This window comes from Harpia harpyja, chromosome 9 (genome assembly GCF_026419915.1).
Source record: "Harpia harpyja isolate bHarHar1 chromosome 9, bHarHar1 primary haplotype, whole genome shotgun sequence".
NCBI lineage: Eukaryota > Metazoa > Chordata > Aves > Accipitriformes > Accipitridae > Harpia > Harpia harpyja.
Window position 1 is genome coordinate 19,918,870 of NC_068948.1, and position 21,745 is coordinate 19,940,614.

Genomic DNA, 21,745 nt, shown 5'->3' on the forward strand with positions numbered 1-21,745 from the left:
ACATCTCAAAGCTAGCAATATTATGAACGACACAATAAAAAGACTGTCCATGACAATGGCCATTTTTACACCAAAATTTCAGACTAAGGCAGCTGCACCAGTGGACCAAACCCCCAGCATAAGCAAACCCTGAATTTTGTACAATTCCCCTGATGTCAATTATTGAGGATAATTTCTATTGCTGAATCTGCCTGATGATCTCTTTACCCTGTAGATTAAGGTGATACACTGTGCCTGTTGGTGGCAAAGCCTCAAGCTGGTTCTAAACCCAAACAAGCCACAAGAATCTTATTCAGAGATCTGCACATTCTGCACAGATCAGGGAGGAAGAAACACTCATGCCAAATGCGGGTGAGCCCTATGTACACAGACCTACAGTTTATGTAGCCTAAGCGGGAGTGGGACAAGAAGCCTCACTCGGCTGCACTGCCCTGTGCAGGGTCTGCCTCAAAATCCGTAAGCAAAATGTTTACTGTAAAGCACTGTGTAGGAGTGTAACCACATATGACTAAAGCAGATTATTATGTCTGTGGCAAAAAAAATAGGCTAAAAATTAATAAAAATACTTAGCCAGGAAAATAATGTTTAGGAATTTGTTTATTTTTTTATTTAAAATATATGTGGGACACTTCATCTTCAACATTAAGTCAGATTTTGCTTTTTTCTGCTCTCTGGCTAACTAAATACTTTCATATATGCAAATGAGGAGAAAATGTGGCCTCTTTCAGCACTAATAAATATCTGCCTGTTGCTACCTTAAAATCACTGCAATCACATCTGGTAACTGCCCTTTTCTCATGTTTCCACTAGTTTTCAGACTTCCTCTTGTGGTAGCTTGAGACTGCGCATCTGGATGTTTTAAACATACAAAGGAATTGCTAGAGCAAGCAAAAGAGAAAACGGTGCAGAGAGTTAAGATGTGCAGATAAACAACTGGTGCACTGTGCAGCTAAAGTAACAGACAGGCAGGCAGGGAAAAGCTTTTTGCAAAGAGGAGAGCACAAGTTTAGGCAGAATGAAGACTCACGTTGTCTGTGGCTTCATTTTTAAAGTACTATTAATCCAAGTATACCTTTTTAACAAAACTTTAGCTGCACCGTCACCAATCATTAAGTTTCCTGGAGACAGCACTCCCAAAACAGACAAAGAACTAGCAGTGGTAAGTGTTGGTTTCATCTTTGCTTCAGATTTATATTGTTGTTTCATAAGCAGATGTTTCTTTCTTTTTTCAGCTGAGCCTAAGGAATGACTGTAGCATTCTCTCCCTAGAGTCTCTGGAAGTGCTAGCTAGCTAGCAAAGGTATCAGCTTTCAAAAGTTAAAACTAGAGCCAAGTAATGTTTCCTCTCTTAAAATTTTTAAAGCCGGCAAAGAAAGTTGGTTTTTTTTCTTCCTTAAGTCTGAACATAAAAAATAATTTCATTAAATCATTGTGACTATAATCAGAAGATTGCAATGGTAAGAGGGGAGAAGGGCAAGTAAGAGACACCTAATTTTTTTACTTAAATCAAATAGAAGTGAGGGCTCTCGAGACTCACTTAATGCATGTATCACAGCTTTCAGAAGTTTGTTTTCCAGATTGCTTACCGTGCGTTGCATAAACATAGCTTTAAGGGACAACTACAATTGAAAGCTGGCTCGAGTTCCAGAAGCCATTGTGACTAGTTTTGACTTTGGGAAAAAATCTCATCAGAAGTTTAAAAGAAATTTCTTTCCAAATTCAATCTGGAACAAAAAAAGGAGTTTGGATTTCTGCAACATTAGCAAATTATAGCTATAACTCTACAGCATTTTATTCTAACCTTATTTTAGCCCTGTGGACCTTCATAAAAATGACATTATGGGGAAGTCCATTTGAGGGGAGATTGAGATGAATTATTCTTATTTTAGCATGTAAATTATAGACATTTCTCTTCTTCAGCAGTAAGTCCATTTTAAGGAAGATTGAGATAAATTATTCTTATTTTAGGACACAGAGGTTTGAAAGTTGGTCACTTTTCTTTAGGAGTTGATGTGCATCTTGGGAAAGCTTGCCAGGTTAAAGAAGGTCTGGGGGAGGGTAGAGAGAGAATTTCCAGATGGGAGCTGTGGTGGAAAGTTTAGGAAAACAGACAAACTGACCCCAAAAGGGCATTCCTCAGCCTTTAGCAAAACAAATTCACCCAAGGTTTTGCCTTAGCAGCACAGCAGCCAGGGGATGGGGGCGGGGGGCAGTGCATGTAGGAGAGGAGAGTGGGGTCCCACATGTCTAATAGCAATTTAACCACTCTTAAATAATCTATGTTATTAGACACAGCCAGGCTTTTATTCAGTTACAGCAATTCACATCTCCCCTCATCTCTGTTTCTTTCGAAAAACCTATTTATTATGTGTACTCAGAGGAAAATTACAAGCTGGTTTAACACTGCAGTTCTTCTTTGTCTTTCTTGTAGTATTCTTGGGTAATGCTAACTGGCTGTCTTTCCCTCACACCCTCCATCGGAACAGCCCCAACACTCAGCATCAGAACACAAATTGCTGTGTTGCAGCTGGACCCTGTTTCGTTAATGGGCTGGATCAAAATTCCAGATCACCACAGCTCCCTGCTGACTCTGGGGAAACTGAATTTCGCAGCCTAGGCCAAGATGTGGTTTACATAGACACTACATTTTCTTCAAGATTCTCTTCTCATAGAACAGCTGGTTATGTTCATTTCTCATCTTCAGTAAAATCTCCATTTTAGGAAAAACTGAGAGGGGTTAGCTTTTTATTTAGAATCCCAGCAAGTAAAATTCTTTACCATGCCTCATTTTATATTTTTGGTTGTATGTCTTACTCCCAAACCTAAAATGGCAAGAGCAGCATCCTGCTTCTTCAGTAAACTTCAGGTCTGATGCATAGTCTGTATTATATCATGGTATCTCATTGCGAGATGCAAACAGAAGCATAAGAAAATATATCAAAGTACATTAAAATGAAAACTGGGATAAGAACAGATCCTCCAAACTGGCCTGTTTGATTATGTTCTTAATGGATTTCACATAATTTCCACCAGGCCCCATTAACTATGACTAGACAGAAACTTAGTGGTAGCAAAGGTGAAACCACTCTGTGTCCATTATTTGCCAGTGCCACAGTCTCCACCAGAGAAATACGACATCAGAAGTTACAAAAAATCACAAAAACTAGGCACAGTCTGTGCTTAGTTAGTCAGTAAGTAGATGGAGGACCTTCTGAAGGAAATGGTGCAACATCTTGATTAAATCCTTTTTCTGAGTAAGCTCTGAACCATTTCCTATGCAGGGTAGATGAGGTATGCCTGGACTTAATGAGGAGGTGGTGAAATCCAGGCTTGACCAACCGCAGTCATCAGATATCCTTTGCTATATTTTGCCGATCTAGTGGTCTTATCCCCAGTCTCCTGGATGAAGTTCAGTCAATTAGTTAGACACATAAAGTAAGGTTTCCCTCAAGAATACTTCCTGGCACAAGAACTTATATGTGCAGTCATTTTGTCAAGCTTCTTGTAATCCTCGGTTAGAAATAATTCTCACTGATATTTCTGATACCTTTTTGGCAAATACACCTTTACCTTATTTAGGGTGTTCTCCCACCTTGGATTTGTAGTTAATATTTTGGATACAATACCTGAATGATGCTCCTTCCTCTGCTACAGACAACTTTACTGGAAAGATCAGTAACTTGCAACCTTCCTGTCCAACAGCATCATTGGCAAGGGCATCTCTCAGCTCTGTGCCATGCTACACACCAGTTTGGGTGGCCTATCCATCAGTTTGGCAACACCTGCCATTTGACATGGCTGTAGCTTTTCTTTTAGAGCTAGGCATAAAATATTGCAAACACAGACTCAAGTGTGGAGTTCCTGAAATCTCTGTGCAAGAGAACCATAAGATTCACGTTACTGGATAAAGCCAACAACTCCAGATAGTTTAGTCAAGGTGTTTAGAACCTGCGAATGAAAATAATTAGATAATGATAGGTTATTATCGTTATAGAAGTACCCAAACTAACATCTTCATCATAATCCATTTAGCTGCTCCTCAGTGAGGATATAAATTCAACAATCTAAAGCTCTATGTAATCTAAACAGCGTGACTGAGCTTTTCTGTGCAACAGTCCAAGCTAAGGCAACAGCTTGAGCTACAAGTTTTCTCAAATTCAGTCTGGATCCAAACACTGAATCCAAAACCTCTAGCTAGCCAGCAGTCTGTTGTGTGGCCATGTTTGTTAGTCTCCAGATAGGAACACAGTTGATTTTAGACAGTTCCTGACGATATAACTTCATCACTCTTTTTCATTTGAATGAATATGGTTTTATGGCAGGTTTCACCACATGCTAGAGACTGCCAGGCATTCTCTCAGGGTTGGTCTCTACCCCAAGAAGCTCACAGTTACTCTGCCAGTCAGCACTGAACTTAAGGGAAAAAAATACTAAATGGTTTGTGTGATCTCACTTGTGTATTGCATAGAGAGTGGGGACCATGTATAGGTATTCAGGACCACAGGTGTTTATCTACAGTTTAGTTTATTATAAATATGCAACTTATCAACACACATCTGAAAGACTTGGCTGCTTAACTGGAACAATTGCCAGGGAACAGACTAACCCATTGCTCCTCGGGCATTAGAGGCAGCAGCAAACAACAGACAGAGATTGTTTTTTTTCTTTAACAGCACTATACCTGCTAATTAGGTCATACTGATGAAAATGGAAAGTGGAGGAGACTTGGGTGGGTATTATTTTAGATAAGAGATGAAAATAATGGAATTTGTGCTGCCTTTTTGATCCTTTATGACCACTAAGGAGAGGTAATTTTGTGGTCTGCCACCATGGCTGTATCAAAAAGATCAGTCTGGCCATAATCCGCTGGAGCATTCAATGGAGTTTTAAGTATGCAGATATTGATTGGCTGCAGTGTCCAGGCAAATGAGGTGTTACCAAAGACCTTCTTCCTCAGGTCTTTGCAATGTTTGACTCAAAAGCAAACACACACAACATTCAAATAGCTCTATGTGGTTTGAATAAGGAATGGTTTTTTTCCTTTTCAATTAATGTGGTCTCATTTGTGTGGTTGCTTTGATACCTTGACAAGTTTCTCCATAATCCGTAGAGTCTTCCAAGAAAAAAAATACACAAAATCTAAAACTGTAAGCAGTTTTATACATCATAAAGAAACCAAAAAAGATAAACTCATTTTTACTTTGTAGTTCCTACATTAAAGCTCTACGCTTTACTTACTAATAAAGCAATTCATTAAGTAAAGGTAACAGCTAATAGTGGAAATGATTGCTTAATTAGCAATGTTGTGTGATCAAGGATGGTTTGTGTCAATTAAGGAGATTCTGCTGGTCTCAGTTACTAATAATAGTAATTTTGAAAAGAAAACTTGCAAATTACAGATGGAAAGCTAACATGGAATTACAGTATTTTATTTGTAATGATTAACTATTTCTTCTATGAATTTTACAGTCTTTGTTCTGTGCTTTTTTTCCAAGCAATACCTGAATAAATACTATGGGTGCCCAAAAGACAATTGCAATTTATTTGTCCTGAAAGATACTTTGAAGAAAATGCAGAAATTTTTTGGGCTGCCTGAAACAGGAGATTTGGATCAAAATACTATTGAGACAATGAAGAAACCCCGCTGTGGTAACCCAGATGTAGCCAATTACAACTTCTTTCCAAGAAAGCCCAAATGGGAAAAGAATCATATAACATACAGGTACTGACTGGTGATGTTGGGTTTTGCTCACATATAACCATAGTGCTTTCAAGAACCAATCGGACAAGACACTTAGAAGCGGAGTAGCTGCTTAGAGGGCTAGACAGGATTTCTTGAATTAGAATCTCTTTGTGTTTGGAAAACTATCCGATGCTTTAGCAAACACCTCTGAAATTTCAAATTTAAAATTTCAGGAATAATCATCTAAAGATCAACTTCATGGTTCTGGTTGAGACTAAAGAGATTTTGGTTTTGTTCTTTGCTCTGCTGCAAGCATCCTAAGGGAACTGGAGCAGGAGTATCCCACCTGCCCATCTGTTCAGCAGGGACCACAGTACTTACTGACTGCAGGGGCCATGTAGGAGGACAAACTCCTCTGCACTCAGCAGTCATAAAAATGGAGGTTGTCAATAATTTTTAAAATAAAACAATCATACTTCAAATATATACAGACATGATTTAAGCAAACCTATTGCAATAGGTTTGGCATGTTTTAATTTCTTACTCTTACTCTGAAGAGTTGGGGACCCATATGGTTCTCACTGAAGTCAGTAATAAAAAAACCCTCATTACCTCAGGTGGTCCAGGAACAAACTTTTAGCACCAATGAGAAAAAACAGCAGATTTGTCTTAGCTGCTTGACTTGGTCTGCTGCTTCCTCACAAGCTATGACTCAAAGCATCCCTCGTGCTGCAACTAGCTTAATAAATACTGAAAAAACCTGTGGCAGCTCTCGCAGCCCCCACTTGCTGATGTGCTTCCTCTGATTCTTCCTCATTCTCCTTAGGCACGAAGTACTTTCCCTCACTATGCACAGCCCCAGCAGCAAAGAATTGGAAACTTGTCTACATGGAGGTTGGCTGGCTATAATATAAGGCACTAAGAATTCCAATTAAAATATATGAAGAAGAAGAAAGCAATGCAGAGTTTTGTGCCTTTTAAGAGTTTTTGCCAATTAAGAGTTTGTGCCTTTCCCATGTCAGGCCTATGGCTCTATCTTACATGCTTTTACCTCCTATTTCCCCATGTATCCTATTGCCAATGTAATCGACACACTGGTAAAGGCTTAGCATTCAACTGGGACGAAACAATATGCAGGTAACTAAAATGGTGAGGGAGGAGGGCTGTTTTCCTGTTATTACTAAAGAGCAAAACAATCTACACTTGAAACTTTCAGAATGTTATTGAGCTTTTTTCTGGCAAATAAATCTTATATATCAAGATGTGCTTGTATGTTCACGTCTACAGTGACAGTATGACTTGCCAGCCCCTCAGCGCTGATGCAAAACCCTGAATATTTTGTGCAAGACCCACCGCCATGCAGGCTTTACAGCCTCTGGCTATATAATTTTCTTCATGCTGCTGCGTCAATTCCAAAGGAAAATAAATAGTAAGCACCACATCTAAACACATCTCTGAATCAAAGGAAAGTGTTTAGATCTCACATGTAGCAGTGTTACATCTTAACTGGTTTCATTACTGAATCTACTCAGCAATTTGATCAGTAAACAACAAATACTGGGTGGGGGGTTATGTGTTATTTAACTCTTCCTTTTACTTCTAAGGATTATAGGCTACACCCCGGATTTGGATCCTGAGACAGTAGATGATGCCTTTGCGCGAGCATTTCAAGTCTGGAGTGATGTCACACCGCTGAGATTTAACCGAATAAACGATGGAGAAGCAGACATTATGATTAATTTTGGCCGATGGGGTATATTTTTCTATTTTTACATATGTTTTTGGTTTTGTTCCTTTCATTAATCCTTAGTATTGGAATGATCTACCCTCAATAAGCAGTACCCATGAGCCTTTCTGGCAAACCTTGTCCTAGCTTGCACTTGGCTTATACAGGCTAAGATCTAATTTCACTAAGATATTTTTTTTCTTTCTTATACATGAGAAAGAGAGAAGTATTTATACAATATCCTTGTACTATATTTATCTTTCCAAAAGAGAATTGCTAGTGGCAACATTTTATTTTTAAATTAACAATCAGAAATAGAACTGGGACATATTGGTACAGATCTTCAGATGATGTGAGCTGGATTCCTGCCATGGAAGAGAATGGAATGCCATTGTACTGTTTATTTATAGCTCTGTACTCAGTTTTCCAGTGATAGTGGTGGAGGTCCTAACATATTGGAGATTAAAAATGGATTTGTGGCTTTCAATTTTGACTCCATAGCTGGTCTCTGTTCTTTAGCATAGCAGAATGCAGGCTTTCAATGCACTCTTTGGTCCTGAGGAATTTAAAAGTATGGATCGTAAGCTGTATTATGGTTTGAGTCCAGCTGATCATAGGTGACTTGATAATCAATTTTCATTGTAGATGCCTTCTCAATTAATTTTGGTTTCCCCTGAAAGAATGTTTATAGCTTTTCAGTGTAAACCTGGGGCAATTTAACTTCTTACAGACAGTCACAGAATTTTTAATACTAATGAAGATACTTGTGCAGCCAATCACTTGGGAGGTAGACTTTGGAAGTGAAGTGAAGAGTTCAAAGAATAACTGAGCTCTTTGTAAAAGCCTCCATTTCAAGCGGGTTTTCTTTGCTTTAGCTACTGATGAGTTGACCTCAAAAGCTTCAGTGATTCTGTACAGAACTCAAAACTTCAGATCCTCATCCAGGCTGGCTTGGTTCGCAAAAAAGAAGTTTTACAAAAGCAGAAGTGTTTATGCTGGTTTTAGTACTTGCTGGTTATAGTCAGCTCAGAAGCAGTGGGAGCAGAGCTTCTTTCACATTCATTCATTGTTATCACTTTACTGCAAGTCAGATTCACAGGAGCTGGGATATCCACAAGGTTTTTCATCTTCAAGCTTTCTCTTAAGCAAATTATCTACTTTTTGAAATAAATGGGAGTAAAGCATCTAATATATGTCAAAATCTTCTCCTTGACAACTAACACACTAGTCTACTGAAATGAATGAAGGGAACTAGTATTAAGAGAGTGACACCAGCATGAAATCGGTGTAACAGAGTAGAGAATCATGCCTGTGTATTTAGGGCTTCTGTTAAATGGCAAGACATCAGACCAAAAGGCCTGAAATGATGCAACTGGAGATGCTGGCAGCCAGCTTTGATGCACAGGTCAGTGTGGTGGGAAAGCTATGAATACCAGGGTTATGCCCTTGCCAGCCTGCCTTACCCACATGTGGTGTACTTCCAAGAAAAGCCTACAGTGTAATAACAGGAGAGCTACTTAACCTGCTGTTGCCCTGTGAGCTGCCTGAGTCTTGGAGTGTTGATGTGGAGGAGGAACAGGCTCATTCACAGGACTCGGAACACTGAATAAGAGCTAACTTTCCAGAGGCTTGCTACTGAGACACTCAGCTGATTTTCTTTCCTGCTTAAAGTAGTTAGTATCCTGCACTAAGAGCACAGCAGTCTGAGGTGCAGCAGAAAAGAGTAGCCTGCAAAAAGAAATCTGCCTTTACTTTCTAATGTCTGTGTTAGAGACTGATATGAATTATCTAAAAATATCCCTCATCTACAATGTTTATTTTACAGCTCCCTACCAGCCTCCATTGAGAAACAGCAGCGTGTATGCAGTCATACATCTAATGTACAATATTCCACTGTGCTTCACTGTCTTTGATTCCTTTCCACAACACTTACGAGATATAAATAACATGCTGTGACAACTGCAGTACTGACACTTAATGTTCTTTGTAGGAACTGGCTTCTTTTCTCTTCTGATTCAGTCTTGCCAGCACAACCCATACCAATAAACTCACTCAACTAGAGTATTCTGCTGCTGTCTTGGATGGGGAAGCCCACATGATAATCATCATTCATGTATAGACTCTGACAGAGTTGAGGTCATTAGAAACTGCTCTTTTTTGTCTGCTTCCTCCTGCAGAACACGGTGATGGCTATCCATTTGATGGCAAAGACGGTCTTCTGGCTCATGCCTTTGCACCGGGGCCAGGAATTGGAGGAGACTCCCATTTCGATGATGATGAACTGTGGACTCTTGGAGAGGGGCAAGGTACCAGACTTTTTAATGTTTCAGAACATATGGCCTGCTGGCTGCTATGTTTTAATGCTGTTTCAGGCACTGAACTAAATGTTTTCATTGACATGTCAATAAATGTTAGTGGGTGAAAATTATACAATTTAAATTGTTCTCTAGAAAATGTTTATGTAATTCCTAAATAAATGTTACCTATGATTTCCCTTTCTGTTCCTCTACTGTTGCCCATTGAAAAACTGAAATAATAATGAGCCCGATGCTGCACAACCTTCATGAATTGTGGGAAAAGTACAAAGCCACAACTACGATTTTGAATGCTTCAGTTGCCAGGGACTCAAACTGCAACATCTTTAAGTTCATTAGTAAGAGGCAGACTGGCCAGTGCTTTTCTGCTGACATACCCTTTTTAAGACGACTTAAGCTGTGGCTCCAGTTGTTAAGAATGGAACCATCCACCTGAATAAGTTTTTATATACTTATGGTATCTGTCAAAAAGAAATGGAATATAAATCTCTCATGCTCATGACTGAAACAAAACTGACATCAAACAGTGGATTAAGAACATCTCCAAGACTCTTTAACAGGCAGTTTGCCATACCCTTTAGAAGAAAACAACTGAAGTCCAGATAATATCACCTGAACTAGACAAACAAGACCATGTATTAGTAGTTTGGAACCTCTTTTTTCTGCTTGAACTTTGCCACAATCATATAGTACTGATTATAATTCTTCTACTGTAAAATAATTTGGAAAACTTAGAATAAGAATGCAAATTCATATTTGCCTTTCATTTCAAATTCTAGTTTTCTCAGCTGTCCTCCCATTGAAAAAATAATTGAACTTTAATACCAAAATAGTCAACTTCCTTCTGTTTGGCTTTCTTTTAACTTTAGCAGAAGCATTGACCAGTAGCTCTACTAACTGGACCAGATCCCTGCCGCAGACTAACAACGAACAGGAGGAAACTGTTTTCCATATTAGTGGAAATACTGTGCAAGCATCCAGTTAGTTACTGCCACTAAAAGAAATGCTATGGATAAGTGAATTACCTATACATTAACATATACTACAGCACCAGTACTGTAGTCTTAAGACTACATGTGACAAACTGAAATAAAACCCAGGATCTGGGTGTGTCTGCATTACAACCCTATCCCCCAGTGCCACAGCAGATCTCATTCAAGTCAAATTGGAAATACCAAAGTGGTTTATGAGGCATAAGGCATGTTCAGCTCACGCTCAACTGCTGCCTGAAACCTTTCAAACTATAGTGAACATTTAGACCATATTACCAAAGAAACTAAATTACTAAATGTATTAACAGCATGTTTATAAGTTTGCCTTGCCATAGTAACAATAACATATGTATTTTTCTGGGCTGATTTTAAGGACTGTTCATTCTAACACTTCACCATGAGTAATATCCATGTAATTCTTTCAAAATTACCAGTTATTATTTCAGCTATGATCATCTTGCCAATAGAGAGACCAGCAGCATATTGAATTTCAAAGTGGAAATTCAAACTGCATTTCTATACCAGTATCCTCCAGGAAAAGAAGATGTCCAGAAACTGTACTTTCTTATATCAGTTGGTGGCTAATTTCACCACTGCATTTGTTCTCTTTATAGTGGTTAGAGTGAAGTATGGAAATGCAGATGGTGAGTACTGCAAATTTCCCTTCTGGTTCAATGGCAAGGAATACAACAGCTGCACAGACGCAGGACGCAACGATGGATTCCTCTGGTGTTCCACAACCAAAGACTTTGACGCAGATGGCAAATATGGCTTTTGTCCGCACGAGTGTAAGTAGATCATTGTTTCTACTGTTTTTTTCGTGGTAGACTGTTCCCTACTTACTTGCCCATCCACTTCTCCTTGTACTTTTTCCACTTCCTTTCTGGCAGATTTATATTTGCTACTCTTTAATATCTCCTCAGTATCTAAGCAGACAAAACTCCCTAAAGACTCCCTTGGTGTAGGAGAGTTTGTAACTGATGATGACGAGGCCAAGGCCTTTCTCTAAAAACAAGGACATATTAAAGATATGTCTGAAGCAATGTTGGCCCCATATATACATCAAAGACACTACAGGTTGAGCTTCACAAAGCAGGAAAGACAACCACCTTTTAGAGTAAGGATAGGGCCAAATTTGGAGATAGAGTACACTAAATGACAGAAATCTCTCCCTAAATTGCAGGCCATTCCACAAACAATTGAAATTGCATCTCCTTCAAGAGCAGTAACTGACAAAAACTATCAGCTAAGGATGAAACCAAATAAGCCAAACATCTATAACCTTGCATACCAATTTTACCAGCTGGTGGCCCAGGTCCTCCTATTCTAGGAGCCATTTTAGTGCAAAGTGAGACTATTATTGTCACAAATCACCTTTAAATGGCCTCATACTGCTTTTCAAAATAAAAATTATTGAATTTCAAGTAAGTATGTATCCTGCTACAAAGTTATTTATATGTTGGTACATTGCAAATTGCTAGCCAGGGAAGCAGTCACATTTTTAGAATTTAGGTTTTTATTTTTAACGCAGGTCTTAGAACTCTTACTCATGAAGCAGTGCCAACGGCTCACTTTAGATACAGGAATGACACTGTATTTCAGAAATCATAACTCTGTATCAGTATCTATACAAAACTGTTAGAGGGTCTAGGAAAACTAAAATCATACTTAATTTCTAACTTTTTGGAATGTGAACAGAATCCTCTGTTTCACAAGCAATTTATTTCATATTTGGAAACACTCATTTACAGATTAAACAATATGTGTAATGCTTTCATGTAGCCATAACTTTTAAAAAATATACACAACATGATTACCTTTCAAATTAAATTAGGACAATATGTTTCCTGTTTAACATCAGGAACACTTATTTATATGCTTGAAAATCTTGATGAGTCTACCGAATATAAGATTTCAGACAATTTATTGTTATACGAGTGTTAATTTCATCTCCTGTATATCACACAGCCGGAAACCTTTAGAGAAGCAATTAAGTGTAATTGGCTGTAGCCACTGTGCTGATTTATCAGCAGTGAGTAGAGGAGCCACTTGCTCCATCTCCTGTTTGCCAGCTCCAGGGCTGCCACCTATACTCAAAGACATTCCCAGTACTGCAGTTTTCCATATTCACTTTTTTCCCTTTGTACATAACCTATTACTATAAGCTTTTGGCAGCAGGGAGTGTTTCATCACTCATGTTACCTTACATCCTGAGCAATGGATCCACAGGGTCACTAAAACTCCTGCCTGCTACTGCTGTGTCATAACAAATAATAAGAGAGTTATGAAAGAGAACGAAACAGAAAACAATGGAGCTTTTGTCGGACTCATGCTAATCCTGCTTGGAACAACAGTACTAAACTTATTTATAATATTATGGCTACATGCAGTCAGTACAAGGAAAGAGAATGCAGGTTGCTGAAAGAAAATTAGTGATGCTTAAGATGCAAAGCTAACAAAACAAGACATTTTCAGGGTTTTGCCAGACAAAGAATGCACAAGCAGAGGCCGACATGTCCCAGGCAAGCCTCAACAAGTACTGTAAAAACACATGTATGTACATTAATATGTATGTGCCAGTTAAGTACACATAATTTTTTGGAAGACCACAGATATGTGTATGTAGAAAAAGTTCAGATACCCTGTCTTCAAAACTTCTCTGGTATCCTATTGTAGCCAAACACTAAATGGATTCCTGCTTGACAAATTTTAGGGATTTCTCAAGTTCATTTGCCAGACCACACAGTTTCCAATATAAGATTACAAATTTTCTGCATCAGGATGCTACTGGTTTGCAAAGACAATCTGTTGTAGAACATACCAGTCTTCTAGCCCTAATGTGATAAAAAAAATATTCTATAATTTCCAAAACCCTGATTGCCTGTTATAGATCACATCTTAAGCTGGATCTACCATGGTGACAGCTATTTGTACGACTATAGGGGATGAACAAGCAGGAGTGTGAGCTTTTAACAGACTTCAGTTAATAAAAAAAAAAGTTATCATTAGTTACATGACTTTCAGAACTAAGTTCTTCAGCCTAACATTTACTTCAGGAGATTATATACGTGCATATGCACATACCCGCACAATCATTTTTTCCTAAAACTTTGCCATCTCCTTCATTCCCCACCTTTCCCCAAATCTCTTCTCCTTCAGGTTAATCCTTCCAGCTGGAAAAGAGCAAAATTGGCCTTATTTCTTTAAAATACTCCAAATGCTCAGATATAGTCGGAATGAAGCCCAGATTATAGGTAGCTGGACAAACCGAGATCCACATACTCTGACTGATACCTTTGTAAAATCCCAAAGTCATACAAGACCAAAAATCTAAGCAGTGAAGCACTCTCAGGGAAAGCTGGTTCTGGAAGTTGATGTTCCTGGAAATGCTTGTGTCAAGGTTTCTGAAACGGAACAGAAGGGTTTCAGCCTTTTGTTTCTGATGTAATTGTTTCGCAAGATCCTTGAACAGTTATGCACAGATGTTTCTTATTAAATTCAGAGCAGTATTGTTCACTCATTATTCCAAGACACCATTTGCTAAAACCCAGCTAATAAAATCAGATAGGGGAGTATTTACATCACAGAGTCTGTGTTGGGGGCGAAATTCCTAGTTGTCAGTGTTTATTTCTCTCCCATTTAATTCACTCAAGTTAGTTTTAATTCTTCCCGTTATAGAGGCTCGCTGCATATTTGGAAACATTTTTAAAGCTATGGTACTGCACCAGGCTTTTCTAAAGTTAATCCCAGATCTGTACCCTAATTTTGTAGGCTGATTCAACTATCATCTGTCAAAGCAGAAAGCTGTCTACCTACTACAGAAATCTTATGCAGGTGTGCTGAACCTCTCCTTTGCCATACAGAATCAAGGGATCTTGAATCTCTTTCTTTACCAAACTCCACTGACACTACAGGGAGTTTAGGCTCCTAACTTTGGTCCTCTGATATTTAACGTTACTGAGATATGTATTCTGCCTGTACCTCCCTCACACTGATCATAGTTCTTGTAGGCTGCTGCTCGACTGCTCTCCCAGGCAGAACTCTCATGAAGCTGCAGCTACCTCCACCTTGGACCTGTGCCACAGGGTTTTTAGCAGCCTTCCAGCCTGAGGTTTCCTTACATCACAACTGGCTGATTTTTCTGGGAAGAGCTAACAGTGCAGTGCAGCTCACACATTAGTAATGTCCAGTCTGAATCTGCTCTCACATCAGCATGTCTTCACTGATTTTTAAATTGCTGAGCTTACCATGATGCAGAACAAGATTCAGGCCGTTTAAGATACCCTTACAAGTAAATAAAGCTTTTGTTTTGTTTTGGGGAAACTGACCTAGTCTCTGTCTTTAACTTTCATTTACATTAAAGCAAAGAATTTTCTAGTTGGGGGGGGGGGGGGGGGGGATGGAGGATTTGAAAACTTAATAAACCACTGTTGTTACCATCACATGATGTTACCTCAAGCAAAACGAAAAAAACTGCATTTTGACTGTGACTCAGAAACTGCTTCGCGTGGAGTCCAAGAGATTGACTTTCCATAAGGTTTTTGCAATTTAGCCACATTTAAACCAATAAAAAAAGGCTATTGAAATACACAGTTTGCCAGATCTAGAGCTTGAAGCAGCTCATGTGGTAAATGAGTCATCTAAACAACTCAGTTTAATTTTGCCTTCCAATTCTATAATTTCTTTATAAAAAAATAAAGTCTTTCTCCAATCATGATAGCCACAGTCCTAGTTAATGCACGTTTCCTAACTTATTACAGCATCTGAGACAAATACAAACATTTGAAGCTTGCTCTTTTGGGGAGGCACAGTGTGTGTTGCAGTTATCTTTTGCCTAGAGATAGGACCTCTGTGTGGCTGCTTCCATGTCCAGGATGCAGAAGGACACAGATGAGAGCTCAGCCAGATCAGAAGTTCAGCAAACTCGCGCGTGAGCCAGGCCTGCAAAGCTCCAAGTCCTCTCCTCTGTGGGACTGGAACTTACTTCAGTAACTTACTGGTTCATGCCCCCAATACTGTGGCCAATTACTGATTTAAGTGGAAAAGGCAACATGAATCATCTGTGTCACAATACCCCATTTGTTACAACCCTTCCCAGTCACCCTTCAGCCAGAAAAGGTCTTGGGTTTTTATTTATTACTACTCTAAAAAGTGAAGCATGCTCTTAAACAATGTCTCTTCCCATCAATGTATCAGACTAAGCAAAGGCAAAACCCCTGAAATCCTGCACAAAGACACTGAGGCTATAATGGCTTTTTGGTCATCAAAAATGACAACAGCAAAGTTAGAAATAACCTGCCAAGCCTTCCCACATACACGTTTGGGGTTTAGCTGTAGCTTTAAACTGGGGGAAGGAGAGACAGAAAGGTGTCCCCTCAGGCACCTTAAAAAAGGCCAAATCATGCATGCTTTACACTGGGAATTCAAACAGACGTGTTCCATTCTGAGGTGCTGTTCTTAAATCTCAAGGGGAATTAGCGCATGGCTGCATGAAGGATTTTTTTGACTCTGTTCAAGTGCAAGGCCTGGCCCAGTTTGTCATCCTCATGGTTTCCTCTCACCAGCACATGGCACTGACAGACACTGTCCTGCTATTGAGGATTCCCACTGATAAAGCAGCTGAGAGAAGACACAGGCAGGTTCACAAGATATCAGATGCTCCAAGCCACCTGCATTTTCATGTAACTCAATTTGGACATACTTTTTTTAAATATCAGCATGAGAGATTTTATCTCTCTGCCTCTAGATATTCCAGAAAGTTTACTAAAATCCTAAAAACAGATCCCAGAACTCTCAACTTAGTTTAATCTGTACTCCTTCATCCATGAGAGAGATTTCTAGTTCTCAGGGTTGAGCCACGTGGCCTTGTCTGTGTATGCAGACAGACAATAAACAACACCTAGAAGACCAATAGACTACCTTCAGGAACATTAACGAAGCAAACGACAGGAGAAGCCTCCAGTGTTCAGCTTTGTCGGAGATGTCGTATGTCCTCTCTTGTTTATCTGTTGAGTGCCTGAGCCCAGCTGCAGGGATTCTCAGAAATGAGTAGCAAAGCAGAGGAAAAGCCTACAGGTTATTATCTGACTTTAACTCTACTGTATGTCAGTATCTTAAAGAAACTGAAAATGTACACAGATGGCCACTGGGAAAAACCAATCTGACTTGTCTGTGGCTCTGTACAAAGTCTACTATTCTAGCTAACATTCTTGATGCAAGGTAAATGAATCAGCAGAGCACTAAGGAACATGAGTGACTTTCTCAGAATCCTCTTTCTAAAGGTTGTTTCAAGAAGGGATATTAATTTTATGTTATAAGGCAGGCTATAAAGGATACACACAATTCAAACCACATTCAAACAGCTTGGTAGAGTTTTCTTCATTCCCAGTTCATTTATAAAGATCAAACAGTCATTCCTTTCTAGACATTTGTGAGATTGTAACATCTCTTGTCTATCTTGCCAAAGCATTTCATTTTTGGTGTAAAATAGAAGTTCTAAGTGTGAACTGTAGCACGCATGACAGCTGTCTAATCTCAGTCAAGACCTTCACACGTTACCATTGGCACACAATGATTCCTTGTTGCTATTGAGCATTGTGTACTGACGTTTTTCTCTTTCGTTGTCTCTACAGCACTTTTTACAATGGGTGGCAATGGTGATGGGCAGCCATGCAAATTTCCCTTTAAATTTCAAGGCCAGTCCTATGACCAGTGCACAACAGAAGGCAGGACAGATGGATACCGATGGTGTGGAACCACTGAAGACTACGATAGAGATAAGAAATATGGATTCTGTCCGGAAACTGGTATGAGGAACGTTGCTTGCATAGCACAGTCTAATTTGTCATTGTTTTAAGTAACAAAAGCCTCCTGTTTTTACACCTCCACCAGAGCACACAAAAGTTGATGAGTTAGGCACAATTTCAGCATAGGTGGCCAAGGAAGTAACTAGAACAGGAGCAATCTATGATTTGGTATGCCATAGCACACCAAGCTTATCAGGGATACACAAATGTCATTGAACCATAGGACTAAATGTCTACCACTGCAGGGTAATTACGAGTAGATTACAATTTGTTAATGGCCCTCAGAGAGAAGTCTCATGTGATGGAAGAAAGCATGAATAATATTTTAGCTTAATACTTACCATTTACACTTGAAAAAAGAAATCCTGTTTAGTATGTTAAGCTTGAGTTAATAGATATTCTCAGCAATTAAAAAGAACTAAGTAAAATGGTTTAGTCAGGAAAATAGATTTCTGCTTTCTTCACAATTTTTTATACTTTTCAACTTGAGTTTTATTACATAAAGGAACAAAAATTAATTTATAGCCTTGTATAGCTTGGCAGATGTTCAATTTTAGGATACAGACTAGAGCCATAAGTATTTAGACTGTATAAGTTAGCTATGGCAGTTCTAAAATCTCAGGCTTTTAACAGAGCCAAGGGAAAGCTACATTCACCCTGTTGCACCCTGAAGCTACATTCAAACCTACATGCATCCTGTTTTTTGAGTATTTTGAAAATGGCCTAAGCATTTGCAATAGGGATTTGATGTATTGGTATTTGGCTTCCTGTTACTTTTGATAACCAGGTGTAACCCTTCACTTTTACCTTACAGATGTTTAAAAAAGAAAAAGAAAATTAAAAGAAAGGACCAAATTCATTCTAACTTGCTACACAGGAAGAGAAAAATCTAAAGGATAGTTCAACAAACAAACGAACCAATATATCTAGAATCAATATATCCAAAGTCCTAGGTAACACAGTCTCTATCACTGGAACCAAGAAATACACTTAGTTTAAGCTTTTTTTCAGCATAAGACATTACTGCTTGAGGTAGCTGTGATTTTTTTTTCTTTTTTTTAATTTCTGGCTTATTAATTAGTAATAATGAATGAGAAATAAATAACAATAAATAGTTAGGGACACAACCAGCTTTGCCTCTGTGTTGCTCTTCTGTACCTTCCCAGGTAATTTGAAAGGAACTGTAATTGCCAGGCAGCAGTGTAAATGAATTTAAGTGAGTTTTATATTCTTTTCCTATTCTGTTTACAATACCTACTTTAAACTGTAATTTTAAATTTAGTTACACCCTCTTCCCTCTAGAAAATACTTGTACGTGCATATACAAATGTTATTTCTTACATATCACCACCATATACTACATAGATAAGAACACACTGAGGGGAAAAATTTACCAGTTTTTGCAAAAACACCGGTTCAAAAAAAAAAAAAGCCATTCACATTTGATATCCTTTTCTTTAGAAAATGTTTAAAACCATATGCTTTTAAACTGTACCCTGCTGTCAGCATAAAAATTTATTTGATATGACTCCTCTTCTGGACCTTTCGGGTTTTTTTTTTACTTCAGAGCTTATACTTGAGTGGGACACCTACTAACCAGGTGGATACTCAATAGCTCTTTAACCTTTCTGACACTAAACCTACCTTCGACCTATTTGAGACACACTTTAAACCATCACCAGGAAAGACCATCAAAAGATAGTTGCTACGCAATCACCTTCCACAAAACACTGTTAACTGCTGTTTTCTCAGAGCTGTGAATGTAAGTCCAGGGCTCATTCTTACTCCCACCAAAACTATTGGCAAGTTCATTGCAATGGCAATGCCTAGACTTTTTCCTTTTTTTCTGTCAGACAATTTTCTTTTCAAATACTACATTTAATCTTACTCCTCATGTTCTTAAGTGGATTGCAGATTTTTCTGCTTGCTTTCTGGTTTTAGTGTGTAGTCTAGGAGAAGATGCATCAGCTTAATCTCACAAAAGGGACTCCCTTCACACTGTGGTTTTCTGTCATTTTCTGCAGCCATGTCAACAGTTGGTGGAAATTCAGAGGGAGCCCCTTGTGTATTCCCCTTCATCTTCCTTGGGAATAAATACGAGTCCTGTACGAGTGCAGGTCGCAATGATGGCAAGCTGTGGTGCGCTTCTACCGGTAGCTATGATGATGACCGCAAGTGGGGATTTTGTCCAGATCAAGGTAACACAGTTTGTCAGAGCAATACAATGGTAACAGCATATTGACCACACCGATGATGTCACACTTACAATGATTTAATTCTCATACTTATCACTCCTGTCTGGTTACAGTACTTCCCCCCAGCCCGAAATCTGAGCAAAACCCCTACATTTAAATGTAAGACTATGGTTAAAGAGTCAGTCTCAGAGCTCATCTGCCTGAAACATTCAGATTTTCTAAAATTATAACAATGAAGTATCTTTCCAAAATATAAAAACCAAAAACGTTTAAGAAATAAATAAATGTTTTTCTCAACACCAGTTTTGACTTCTAAGGCTAAAAGCCACAAGTACTATAGTATTTCACTAGTATGTCATAATTACCCTCTTTTATTGGCCAAATTAGGAACAAATGCTAAATGTAAAAAATTAATACATTTGTGGCCGATATTGCTGAAGATGAAAAACATGTTTAAAAAATGAGAGAGACAATATAAAATTTGTATGGTGAATATAAGTATTTAAAATTATTTTGGTTAATCTTTGCCCTTATTTGTAAGGTAAAATTAAATATAGCAAAAGGCTTTTTACACATTTACAAACAAATGCTAGATTCAGGTTTTTCTTTTAGGAGGAAAATAACTGCCAAATTTCAAAGACTGTTTGGGCATAATTGATAAAATGTCACCCTGTGATAAAAGATTTTTTTTTAACCTAACAATATGTGGTACAATAGTACTGATCCAGGCTCTGTTCACAGACACACAGATATACAGACCTGTTTATCACTTACATGTCATTTCATGATGTAAAGTAAGATTTGAGGTCTAGATTGCAAGTTTAATTCTTCTGTGCTTAAAAAAAAGTCTGATTTTATTTGCTACACTTCCTTTTTTCACAGAAGTATTAAGACTGTGGTCAAAGTCATTTGCATGTGAGATTTGTATGAGCAAGTATCAGCTACAGAAGGAAGTTTTAGAATCTAACGAAATGTCATTTCTGGCAATGTGTATGACATTCACCATTGGAGGCTGTACATATTATCATATTTATTATTGGAGATTTTTGATGGGTAGCAAGGAAATAAAATTGTAATACTATGAATAACCTGTGTGGTACACTTCTATTTAGATGCAAGCAGCTAATACTATCTTGCTGTGTTATTTAGGATACAGTCTCTTCTTGGTTGCTGCTCATGAATTTGGCCATGCTATGGGATTAGAGCACTCTGAGGATCCAGGAGCTCTTATGGCCCCTATCTACACCTACACCAAGAACTTTCGACTTTCTCAGGATGATATTAAAGGGATCCAGGAGCTATATGGTAAAGTCCTCCCTCATCAGCAGAGCCCATCAGAAAAGCATGGAGCACAGGTTGAAATTTGGGACTCTGAACTTGCAGTAAATTACATACTTCACAATACCACCAATGCCACAAACATCCTCTGTTCCTTTTTCCCTGCTTTCTTCATATTATTACCACCACTCCTACTTCAATCAAATATCACAATTTAAGGATGAGGTGTCACTAAGTTTACTGAACTAACAGGAGCCCCAAAACTCCCCATAACCAAACTTTTAGAAGAAAATTTCTACTGCCTTTACTGGGACAATGAAATGTCATGCTTTTCTCTAGCTTGAAATACCTGACGTGGGTGGTTTGGGGTGTTACTGTCTACAACACTCTGAGCTTCCCAGATTGCAACTCCCTGTAAGAGGGGAAGGACGTTGTTTCCTGTCCCAGCTTGGAAACAGTTCACATTGCCTTCCCACAACAATTCAAGCTGTACTGTCACAGTAACATTTGCAGAGTGTGTGGGAGCTGATACTTCAACATTAATGTATTTGGCAAGCTCCTGGAGAAAAAGTGGATTTAAGTATTTTTATGTTAGTACATCATTAAAATTTATTTTTTTCTCCACAGATACTCTTAGTAAAATGCATAGGAATTATTAGGATTAAAGTTCCTTCCATGTATACATTTTCTACCTTGTAGAGGCACAAGTATACTACAGTCAATTAAGCAGACGAAGAAAATCTATACCAT

The 21,745-nt window shown here is 38.5% G+C and overlaps 1 protein-coding gene across 1 annotated transcript in view; it reads left to right on the top strand.

The window, feature by feature from the left end:
* The first annotated feature begins 834 nt into the window (after positions 1 to 834).
* Positions 835 to 21,745, top strand: part of MMP2 (matrix metallopeptidase 2) — a 35,982-nt gene continuing 15,071 nt past the window's right edge. The window contains exons 1-8 of the mRNA XM_052797456.1: positions 835 to 1,159; positions 5,496 to 5,722; positions 7,288 to 7,436; positions 9,587 to 9,715; positions 11,331 to 11,504; positions 17,349 to 17,522; positions 19,547 to 19,720; positions 20,867 to 21,022. Of these exons, the coding sequence (XP_052653416.1) occupies positions 1,016 to 1,159; positions 5,496 to 5,722; positions 7,288 to 7,436; positions 9,587 to 9,715; positions 11,331 to 11,504; positions 17,349 to 17,522; positions 19,547 to 19,720; positions 20,867 to 21,022 (1,327 nt within the window). The 5' untranslated portion in view covers positions 835 to 1,015. The remainder of the gene's footprint in view (positions 1,160 to 5,495; positions 5,723 to 7,287; positions 7,437 to 9,586; positions 9,716 to 11,330; positions 11,505 to 17,348; positions 17,523 to 19,546; positions 19,721 to 20,866; positions 21,023 to 21,745) is intronic.